Source organism: Lissotriton helveticus, chromosome 6 (assembly GCF_964261635.1).
Source record: "Lissotriton helveticus chromosome 6, aLisHel1.1, whole genome shotgun sequence".
In the NCBI taxonomy this organism is placed as follows: Eukaryota; Metazoa; Chordata; class Amphibia; order Caudata; family Salamandridae; genus Lissotriton; species Lissotriton helveticus.
Genome location: NC_136067.1, coordinates 713386204 through 713398340, shown reverse-complemented (window position 1 = coordinate 713398340; position 12137 = coordinate 713386204). Strand labels below are relative to the sequence as shown.

Below are 12137 nucleotides of genomic sequence, written 5' to 3'. Positions count from 1 at the left end.
ATAATTGAAATTCATTGGCTGACAACATTAGTTTGAATTTGAAAGCCGTTATTTTGTAAAGAGTTAGTAGCATCAATAATTGTTTTCGATTTTTATTACCAAATGTATTATATGTGTTTTATTTTAATGGTAAATATTTATTACAATGTTAAAATTAGTGAAATGTGATTTTAAGTAATCCGATAAGAGTGTATGATAGTGTTTGGTAATGTTTATATTGGTATACAACCTTTACAACACAACTTTTACAACTTACTACCATTACAACCAAACTTTTACAATGCAAAAACCATTACAATGCATGTATTTACAAGGCATGTTTTTACAACGTAGGTACCTTTACAACGCATATCATTACAACGTAAGTATTGGTAAGTATATAATTATATTTAAAATGTAATATGTTTGGGGTTTTTTAAGGGATATTTTTATGGTTCAGGGTGAGTTTTACGTTTTTGGGTAAAGGGGTATTTTTAGGGTTCAGGGTCAGTTTTCAGTTTTTGGGTAAAGGGGTATTTTTAGAGTTCAGGGTCAGTTTTCAGTTTTTGGGTAAAGGGGAATTTTTAGAGTTCAGGGTCAGTTTTCAGTTTTTGGGTAAAGGGGTATTTTTAGGGTTCAGGGTCAGTTTTCAGTTTTTGGGTAAAGGGGTATTTTTAGGGTTCAGGGTCAGTTTTCAGTTTTTAGGTAAAGGGGTATTTTTAGGGTTCAGGGTCAGTTTTCAGTTTTTGGGTAAAGGGATATTTTTAGGGTTCAGGGTCAGTTTTCAGTTTTTGGGTAGAGGGGTATTTTTAGGGTTCAGGGTCAGTTTTGTGTTTTTGGGAAAAGGGGTATTGTTAGGGTTCAGGGTCCGTTTTCAGTTTTTGGGTAAAGGGGAATTTTTAGGGTTCAGGGTCAGTTTTTGGGTAAAGGGGTATTTTTAGGGTTCAGGGTCAGTTTTCAGTTTTTGGGTAAAGGGGTATTTTAAGGGTTCAGGGTCAGTTTTCAGTTTTTAGGTAAAGGGGTATTTTTAGGGTTCAGGGTCAGTTTTCAGTTTTTGGGTAAAGGGGTATTTTTAGGGTTCAGGGTCAGTTTTGAGTTTTTGGGTAGAGGGGTATTTTTAGGGTTCAGGGTCAGTTTTGTGTTTTTGGGAAAAGGGGTATTGTTAGGGTTCAGGGTCCGTTTTCAGTTTTTGGGTAAAGGGGAATTTTTAGGGTTCAGGGTCAGTTTTTGGGTAAAGGGGTATTTTTAGGGTTCAGGGTCAGTTTTAATTTTTGGGTAAAGGGGTATTTTAAGGGCTCAGGGTCAGTTTTTAGTTTTTGGGTAAAGGGGTATTTTTATTGTTCAGGCTCAGTTTTGTGTTTTTGGGGTACAGGGGTACAGGGTAAAACAAAAATAATATATTAATTAATTTATATTAAAAAAATTATTATATATTTACTAATACTTACGTTGTAATGGTATGCGTTGTAAAGGTACCTGTGTTGTAAAAATATGCGTTGTAAATACATGCGTTGTAATGGTTTTTGCGTTGTAAAAATTTCGTTGTAAAGGTATGCGTTGTAAAAGTATGTGTTGTAACGTCATTCATACTTTATATTACTAATGTATTTTTTCTTATTATATATAAATAAATAATACATATTGTATATACATATATGTTAGAAAAGCTTTTTTTGAATGTAAATAACTATGAAAAAGTGAATAACAGAAAGGTAATGTGTATATAAGGTTATAAAGAAAATGACGATATTTTATTTATATTAATATAAGTAGAAAGGTAGTCGATATTAGTGTTGGCGATATTAGTGTAGAAGATAATGTTATTTTAAATATTGTCGATAATGTAGTAGTCGATATTTATGTAGTCGATATAATTGTTAACGATATTAGAGTAGTCGATAAAAAAATCTCGATATTTGTGTAAATCCTTGTTTAAGTATATGGTTACGATATTTTTGTAGACGATGTATTTGTGGCGATATTTTTGTAGGTCGATGTTTTAGTAATCGATATTTCATCATGGAACCGCAAAATATACCTTTTGCCAAGCCCAAACCTTTCCTTTTTATACATATAAGTAACTCCTAAAGTAGGCCCCGGGAAATCCAGAGGGCAGGGTGCATGTATTTAAAAGGCAGAAAATGTACTTGTAAGTTTTATATGCCCTGGTAGTGAAAAACTCTCAAAGTCGTTTCTCATTGCTGCAAGGCCTATAACTCCTATAGGATAACATTAGGATTTCCTTATTACATTTGATAAGTGTCATTTCCAATCGGCAATCACAATTTAAAATCAAAACTGATGGTGAAATCAGGTGTTAATTTGCAAATTCTGAAAAGGCCACTTTTAGAAAGTTGCCATTTACTTACTTTGGCCATTTGGTGCCTGTAGCCTTTCTCTGATCCATTTCTGGGTGTAGTTGACAGTTGGACTATATGTATTCCTCCTAGACAGCCATTCACAAAGGGAGCTTGGGTGTGACCTGATGGGCCATCTCACAAGATGAGAGGGAGGGGCTAGGCACACCCTCACTTACACCTGAATAGGCTGTGTCCTGTCCAGACACAAAGGGCTGCATACCCCCCTGTAGTGAACCTGGAGTCAGAGTAGGAAGGGAGGATCTTTGTGCACTTCGAAGGCATGTCTCTGAAGTCTCCTCCACTTCAAAGGCACCACTGGGTATAAGTGCTGGACCTCAGATACCACCACTTCAGTTGACTTCTGGACATGTGAAGACTCTTCCAGGAAGGACTGCTGTGCTGCTGAAAGGACTTCCACTCAGCTGGATTGCTGGTTTGCTGAACTACTGCCTGCTATGCTGGCCTGCTGCCCTCTTGCCTGGTTGTGGAAGACTGGACAGGCATAACTTCAACCCAGAGTGACTCCAAGGTGTAGTTAGCTGGCCTCCTGATTTGAAGTCTTTGAGATAAAAGACTTCCAACCAACCTGCTCGGCACCTGAACTCTGACATCTGTGAATCTACCCTGCCAAGTGATTCCACCCCAGTCCTGGAGCATGGAAGCGGGCCTATGGGTGCTTTACCAGTGGAACCAATGCATCATCTGCTGAGCGGTGCATCCCCGAGCAGAATCAGCAAAAGTCCTCAGCTGAGTGGTGCATCTTCGAGCAGAACCGACACAGCACCGCTGTCCCATGGATTGGACCCGTCGCAAATGACTCACATTGCTGCTGCATCCCTCTTCTTGGGACTGATACATCGGTTTCAGAACCACCACTATGTGACGCTTTTCCCAGCTCAAGCACCTTGCATCTCTCATCAACAGCAGCCTCAACGATGATGCCGAACCTCTGCATAGCTTCACCGCTTATCGGAACTGAAACATCGTCTCCACTGCTCTTCACTTCCTTGGCACCGGCTTTCGATTTGCAAGCTCTGTTGACAGGATCCTTGACATCGACGCAGCTAGATCTTGCATCGCAGCCTCGTTGCACCACAGAACTGACGCATTGCTTTGCTGCTTGACACATCTTCGGCACGGATTCATTCAAATGATCCACAACCAGGATTTATGGTACTTTGGTTCAGCAGGCCTAACTGGGTCCCTATAGCCAGCCTGCGTTCCATCCTGGTTGGCTTGCACTTTTGTCTTTGTCCTGGTCAAATCGAACAGATATCCCCAGTTGGCGCTCTCTGTTTGTAAGTGCTATTTTACAGTTTACTTTATTCTTTAAAAATTCATAACTCAAGTTCCACTTATTGGATTTTGGTCGTTTTGGTCTTGTATTTATGAAATGAAGCACTATTTATCCAACCTGGTGTGGAATCATTTAGTGTGGTGTGTTCATTGTTTCACTGTTTAAAATATTGCAAAAAGACTTTACACTGCCTGTAAAGGTAAGCCTGAATGCTCTGTGTCAAGCTACTGGAGGGTAAGCACAGGTTAATTTAGGGTTTGCCTGCCTCTTACCCTGACTAGGATTGTGGTTGCTGCTTGACCATGCCTCATCGCCCAGTCAACCAACAACCACTTTTTAACAGCCCTAATCGAGTTGAAACTGGTCCTAATTTCCTTATGTTCCAATTCAGGGAGGACCTGGCCTGGTAGTTTGGGCTTGCCATTTGCATTGGAGCAGGGCCAAGACGTATTTGCATATGGCTAGGTGCAAACCGGGGTGACATGGTATGCAAAATAATGAAGGACTGGAATGCAGGCCAGAGTAATTACCAAATGGCTGAGATTAATTCAAGCATTCTATCCAATCTGTTTTTGTATACTTCAGTATTGCTTCCTATCATGCCAACCAATATGCTAATTATTTCTCGCTCCAAAGAATTTTCAAAACTTGAGAGGTCTGCACATATGTGATTGTGTTTCCCTTCTGCCTACTCCTTTGTCAGTGCTTTGCAGGCTGATGAAGCAAGAGCTGTGTTCTCTGTTGGGTCCAATCCGAGGCCAGCTCACTAATTTGTGCACTGGTCGGCAATCAGTTGGTCTCACATGTAAAGCACCAGCAGTGCCAGCCTGGAAATCAAAATTACCCGTCAATGTTCAAACCTGCACCTCTCCCTTCCTCGCTTCCTTCTATCTCTCTCTCTCTTTCTCTCTCTTTGTCTGTCCAAACATCCATTCTCTATCTCTCTTCTTCTTTCCCTCTTCTAAAAACAAAAAAAAACTATTCCCCTACCAACCTACCCATTATTTTGATCTATTGCCACTCTCAGGAACTGTGAGATTTACTGAAAACGGGAATGAGGCCTACTGCTAGTGTTTCAGGCCCTTGATTCAATGACAGAGAGAGATTCTAACCTGCTGGCAGTGTCTTAAGGCTCAGTTTTAATGGTTTGTTCCAACTTATCAGTGGCGGCTCGCAGACGGAGTGCTGGCGGGTGGTGAGACGGGGCATGGGAGGGGCAGGGTGGGGATAGTGGACTCGGACATACAACGGAATGGAGTAGTCTAAGTAAATAAATAAATAAAACTATTTACCTTGCGCTCGCTGCATAGCCGAGTTGGGGCGTGCTCAGTGTAATTAAGGGCGTGGCTTAAAACACTTACGCTAAAAATCTGTGCAGAGCATAGTGTGCCGCTCGACTGGTATTTTGCTGCTTCTGTACATTCATCCAGATATGTAATACAGCAAGAAGCATTACACCTACAAATTAGCAACACCTATGACTTTGTTCTACATAACATTAAAAATAGTTCACCTCTTGTAGGCGAGGTTATGGCTAAAGCCAACTTTCGAACATCAGATAGCAGGTTCGATCCTGATACCCCCTCAACATCGTGTGATTCAAAAAATTAACGTTCCTTCTAAAATGTAACTGGTGCTCATGTTTGAAATTGAAAAACGAGTCACTTTGAAGTTACATCAAAAGCAGTGACGTGTGCTACTATTGCAGCGTTCCTTTTTATTTTCCCCCACCCCGAGGCTAAAAATGGAAAGCCCGATAGAGACCCGTTTTGGCACCAGCTTTTAAGAACTGCCAGTGCTGAGCACCGGCAAGACCCGGCCCACTTAAAGCACTGGGGCAGGGTAAAGATGGGCCAACAAATGAAGCACCGACTGCAGCTAAGAGCAGGAGCACTTGTCATTCTTACGTAGCAAGTGCTCTGCCCTCCGCGCATGAATCCGGCGCACATCATGTTGTCGGTGTAGACCGCTGGATAGGCCTGCTGACACTGTCCACTGGCGATGATAGGCACATTCAGGCACTGGAGATTATCCGCATTCTGAACTGGAATGAGAAGACACAATTATACTATTATTTCTTTTTCCTGGAGCAGTAGAGTTATACATAAACACACAGGAGAATGAATAAAATAAATATATATGTCAGCATTAGCTAGAGTGCATTTGTAATTATGATCACAAACACCTGAAATGCATCTGCCATTAGGGTTACCCATGTATGATTGCAAAACATCATTTTAAGGAATGGTGCTTCAAGAACTGGAAAGGTTTGTTCAGTTACCTTTTAGATGGCCTGAAGAAAGGGTGACTTCTCCAAGCAGCCAGAGCGCCACCCTGTGCAGGATATTGTATTTGAAAGGTGCCAAGCAGCACTTAAAAAGGGCCCCAAATAGAAGGAGAACCCCATAAAGTGAAAAAAACACTCTTGGCAAACTTATTGGAGAACAGTCCATCAAATTGTTTAGTTACAACAATCTAAAATCAGGAACACAAATTACGTGAAGAATGCAATGAATAAAAAGGGAACAATTATGTTACAACATGTCCTTTCCTTACAGGTGCCTCATTATATATGGTCTACAGGAACTCACATCACTGGAAAAAGTCTTTATTTATTCGTGCAATGGGATCCTCTGACAACATCCTATGCACTGGCCACCATCTTGTTAATGGTCCATTATAAGGCTTGACCATGCCATCTTCCTGCAAATCATGGTGTTTACCTTGGAAACAAAAAAAGAAGTCCAAGTTTGACCTCTTTCTCCCAGTGCCGCATTCCTTGACCCTGATGCTGTGATTCACCCCTTGCACCCTGAACAGGTAGTGGAACCCACTTCTGGGTGGGCATGAGCATGATGACAACCGGGTGGTTTTGCCAGTGTGGGTGCTCAGCCACATGCTGGACGCAGTAACTCAGAACACGCCACCCTAGAACATGAGCAATTTGTCCCTCTGCTGCGCATGCAGGGTCTCCCTTAAGCGTTCTACTCTCTTCTTGTCGCGATGACATGATTTATGTAAAATGGCTCCCCCATTGTGAAACAAAAAAGCAGTGGTTGGAATGCTTGTATTAAACTGAGCTCCTGGGGCCGCATTCCAGGCCCTTGTTCTTTTGCCCTCTATCCTACTCCAGACAGCTCACACCCATCTGCAAATTATACTCGGCCCTGCTCCAGGAGCAAAAGCCCTACCTGAATTACCAGGCCTGCTCCTCTGGCCCGGCAATTCATGCAGGACTGTTGCATTGGAAATCTTAGAATGTTTTTGCTCTTGTTGGGCTTTATCAGTGAAGTGTGATTTGAGTCCAATAGTAAACTGAGAAAAGACCCATCCCAGCAAAAAGAAATATAAATGTGAGCTCATTTTCCCACTTCCTTTTCTTCCTTCTTGCTCTTTTGTCCAGGAACTTATCTGAAGGAAATTCGGAAGGCTTCCCTCCAGAGCTCCCATAGAGCATTTATATGCCTGGTGTCATGTAGGCCTCAGCCCCACAGTGCATTGTGAGATTTGGTAAGTTCTGCCCATGCCAGCATCTTCTCTGGGAGGTGAAACTCTGCTTCACCTGGTTGGGTTTTCATGCTCTGAACTCTAGCGCTGACGGGTAAGAGTTTGACATGAAAGCTGGAGCTATCACCAGCAAAGAACAGATCGCCCTCTCCAGTGATCCACACAGATCCTGCCGCAGTGTTTCTTGAGCGTGGAGCCTCAAGCTGTCCATTTCATAAAGGCGTTCAAACCTCTGCAAGCTCAACCCAGGTTTCCCATCCTTCTGTCTTTAGTAAACTGAGTGCCATCAAATTGTGCACGTGTAACACCTGTTATTTGCATCTCTCAGTAAATGTAAATGTGCGGTACAAAATGGTATTTGAAAATCAAGTAGTAATTAAGATGTGGCTCCAGGGCACCCATTTATTAAAGATTTGTGCCAGGGAGGGGCGCAAACCCAATCAAAGTCTTGCCAGGGTATTAGCTTTCCAGCACAAAGGACATTTGGCTCTAGAAATGTGCCCTTTTTCTGTGCAAATAGCGCTTTGCTTCAATTTGTGGGAAGGGACCATTACTGGAGTGTAAATTTGACGGATTAATGCAAACATCCATAGATTTTGACATGAAACCCAACAAGATAGGCCAACGGGGCTCGCATAAAAAACATAATGTCTCTTTGAAGCAAGCATTAAAAAAGGGACATTTTTCAAGCAGGCCGCACATTGCATGCGGTCTGCAGTTTACATCACACATCCACTGCGTGAGCTGCACTAATACTTTATCTAGGCTTAGGAATCTGTACTTGAATGGTATGCTTCCAGTACAAATCATATGCTATACAACACACATAGACCTCTGCTCCTTGTTGCAAGGTTGCACATAATGCAAAGACCTTTTCAATGCATCAGTGCAGGGAATGTCAGTAGCAGCGGGCCATTTTAAATAAATATGGCTCTGTGTTGTTTTCTGTCTCTTAAGCAACACAGCGCAGCAACTTTATTGCTTCTCTAAAAAATAAAAAAGAAACTGGAACGAAATCTGCTGAAGGTTTGCCTGGGCACCCTTCATAAGACAACGCAAAATATGGCATCTGTTTACTTACTGCTGGGCCGCACTACATTACTTTGCGTCCTGTGGGCATCAGTACATTTTTGCAAATGCGGGCATTGGACTTACAGAAACGTTATAATAAAAGGACTATGCAGGTAGACAGGACGATAAGCAGCAATACATATCGAAGCACAAAGGTTATATGTACTGATACCGAAATACAAAACATACTTTGTGCACCTTTTTACATACTTTCTACCAGACAAAAATTATTCAATTTTTCAGCCAGTTTATATCTAATGGACATTTTACCGTCGGGTATTGTGTCTCCCAATCCAGACACAGTGCACCAGGTGCCAGCGGCCACACAGCTGTTCGGAATCGGATGAGCATACTGGTTGTAGTGTGCCGGCTGAGCAAACTTGATCAGCATGATGTCGTTATCCAGAGTTTCGGGATTGTAATTCGGATGCTGGATTTGCTTCACAGCAGCTATGTCTTGTTCAGTGAAATCAAACTCAGATCGGACTTGCTCACCAAGGCGGGCCACCATGGTGCCGGGTCTAGCAAAGGAAAATATGATTACAAATCAGAGAGAGGGAGAGGGATAGATAATCAGCATGGAGAAAATACATTGTGGAGTGAAAGGAGATAAACAAGGCAGTAGAGAATGACATTATTTATAGAGGTAGAGACATTCTCAGGGGGAGGGCAAGACTTTTGGATGAAAAAGAAGGAAAAATCAATGTTAAACAACAGTGCCAGAACAAGGAATATATTTAAATATTTTAGTATGTAAGTGGGGTTAGCTCACATATACCAGAACTATAAAAACAAGAAAGGAAAAGGCTGGACTGTGGGAGCTTGTTCTCTCTTGCTGTGTATGAACTTTAAACAAAGTTTCAAAATGGGTTTTAAAAGTCTGCAAGGGGCACAAAAAAATGACAGTAAAACGCCAAATTATTTTCATGGCATGCTCTCCTTCGCAGAGCATATAAGATGCAGAATGTAGCACGCATAGAAAAAAGAAGTACTAAGGAGAAATAAAGGGAGGAAGATGGCAGCCGTGTGTGAGCAAGATGGCAGCCGTTTGAGCAGTTGCGTTCGGCTTGGCTCCTCTCCAGCTTCACTGGATCTGCATGAGATAGAGAGTGGCGGGGCTCCCGCCGCATGATAAAGTGCTGCAACAGGTAAACAGAGATGCGGTTCCTCTCATGTTGTCTACTGGGAGTGCAAGTATCCATTGCAGCGTCTGTCACCCCTGCGGTCTGGTGTGCCGCAAAGTATTTCAGGCACAATGGGTGCTACATATTATAATTTCCCAGGCAGCGCAAGGACCAAGGGAAAGGCATGCTACCTAAGTGTCTATAGTTGACTCGAGACCGGGTCGGGGAGAGCCTTGCAGCAGCCTTGCACACCCCTGATCCACCCCACTCAAAAGTGGATCAGAGGGGTAGTGCCAGGGATATAAGGAAAATGGGTCTAACAGGTGATGAGCCTGTAACATCCTGCAAATTACTTGTTTCCTGCATCTTTCTCTTTCTGTATTCATCTTGTGTATGTTTAAGGAGCACCATGGTGATCAGTATATTGTTGATTGCAGTCAGTTGCATCTGACACAGGCTGCTGGATGGATGGAAACATTTGTACTGCATTAAACTTTTCTACAATTATTCTACTTGGAGCCTCTTCATCTTCATTTCAACTTGAATTTTACACTGGCGACGAGCTGCGGTTACAACCCATGCAACAAGAACTTGGTGTCAACATCCAACAACATAGTTTTTAATGAATAATGGACTTTGCCTTCTGAACAGGAAGACGGTCTCCTTATTCCAACTCTTACTTGATGTGAGTACACCTTCCTTTTATCTATGGGGCAATGGACTTAATTTGAGCAACCGTCACACACACCTCATACCTATTGTTGGGAGCATTATAATAGAGCAGGAGAAGCATCCTGGAATACTAGGGCAGATGTGAGGTGGTCCCAGGAGACCAGATACTGCCTCCAAAAAGGAAAAAAAACATTATCCTGAGGATTCTCATGCCCAAAACTAGATGGATCTAGGAACATTTTCTTATTATTTTTTTTTTACAAATTGTGAAATGTCGAATCAAAATGTAAGTTAAAGAAAACGATATGCTTTGTCAAAGACCATCCACAGTGTGCACTGTCGACCTTGGGGCTGGTGCAGGGCCTCGCAAAAGTCAAAGACTCTGCACATCTGACTCATTGGCACAGAGGGGCTTGTTGTGTTGACGGGGTCGTGGTGGCACGCGACCTCGTCAGATGAAAGGCGGCAACTTGTGGGGAGCCTACGGCGACAAATGAAGACCAGGAGCCAGGGATGCAGTTGTGTGGCTAGCACGGTCGTACGCCTGACTGTCCTTACGTACGCACGCCACCATTTATTTTAACTCAGGTCACATGACCCTGCGCAGCGTACCAGTTACATCACAGGTACAACACAACATTCCTTCCCAACAAACATCAAACAACAATCAGCTTCTAACTTCAGCGCTCAGCCGCCCCTGGCAGTCCACAGCACTCACTGGCGCGCTCTAGAAAACATTGACCAATACAAATAGGAACATTATTACGTGAAGTAGTCCCTCAACCTGCGGGTCAGCTCAGGATTCCCTCGAAGTCGATACTTGGAACAGCTATGCCCACTGGGCCCTCTCTCTTCGGGTCCATCCTGTGAATCACCTCGATCCTCAGAGAGTTCACAGGGTTCTTTGCCTGACTCTTCATTCTCGGAACCCGCCTCAGAAGTTGAGGCTCTGTCAGAAACATCGTCATGCACCAGCACTCGGGGCGGCTCTGCTCCCAGGTCTCAATTCATTTCTGTCTGTCTCCATGGCCCCAGCGGATTGTCCCTGGTGATAGACCGGTCCGACGGCCGGGTTCACTGGAACTTCTTAAAGTATGACACGTTTCGGGTTACTGTTTCTTGGCCTCTGGTTGCGATAACTCTAGTGCCCTTCACATTGACTACAGTCACGGATATTTCTCATAGGGCAGTCGGAACTTGCTGCTGGTCATTCTATTCTTAAGTAGCACAAGGTCACCTCTTGCTATCTGCACTGGCTGGGCACGCCGTTGTTAGCTGACTTGAGCATCGGCCTTTAGGCGTTGAGCTTTTATGTGAGCATTATCCGGCACTACTGGACGCCACTGGGGATGATGTGGAATAGAGTCAGTGATTACTCACCCCATGAGTAGATGGGTGGGGGCCACCCCCGTATTGGTGTGGGGGATCTGGCGGTAGCTCTGTAGAAATTTGAAAATGGCCAAATCCACCGACTGACCTTTGTCATTGGCGATGCGTATTAACTTATTCAACGTTTGCATAAATCTTCCTACTTCACCATCAGCCTGCAGCCACCAGGGTGTGATCCTCCGGTGCCGAATACCCAGCGCCGTGAGGTAGGCAGCCAGCTCCTGGCCCTGGAAGGGAGGTCCATTGTCCGTTCTCAGCTCCTGAATGAGGCTGTGAGTTGCCATATTTTTTTCCAACTTTGGAATTACTTCTGCGGCATTTGGTGATGCATTGACTTCGACCTCTGGATATTTGGAGTGATCATCAATGGCTACGAAGAGGTGTCGACCATCAGGAAGACTGCCAAAATCTAAGCTGATGCACGACCAGGGTTTCCGTGGTCTCGGCTCTTATTGGGGCAGGGCGAGGAGCCTCCCCCGTTGCCTGGCACCACGGGCTGGAGCAGACGGTGGCTTCCACTAGCTCATCCATGAGAGGGAACCATAGTTTGGTCCGTAGCCGAGACTTTGTCTTGACCATCCCCTGGTGACCAATGAGGGCCAGCGGGACGACCGGGCAGTCAAAGCCGATGGGATCACTAGTCGATGTTTCCTCATTAGGCATCCCGTCGTGTCCTCAGTGAGTTCCTCCCGGATGTTGTACAAGCTGTCCATAATGCGCTGAGCTTCTACAGTTAGT

The 12137-nt window shown here is 43.8% G+C and overlaps 1 protein-coding gene across 2 annotated transcripts in view; it reads right to left on the bottom strand.

Moving 5' to 3' along the window:
- Positions 1 to 12137, bottom strand: part of LOC144761503 (trypsin I-P1-like) — a 124306-nt gene that overhangs the window by 24724 nt on the left and 87445 nt on the right. For both annotated transcript variants that reach the window (XM_078646833.1, XM_078646834.1), the window contains 2 exons: positions 8485 to 8735; positions 5544 to 5680 (listed from right to left, as the gene is read on the bottom strand). In XM_078646833.1, the coding sequence (XP_078502959.1) occupies positions 5544 to 5680; positions 8485 to 8735 (388 nt within the window). The remainder of the gene's footprint in view (positions 1 to 5543; positions 5681 to 8484; positions 8736 to 12137) is intronic.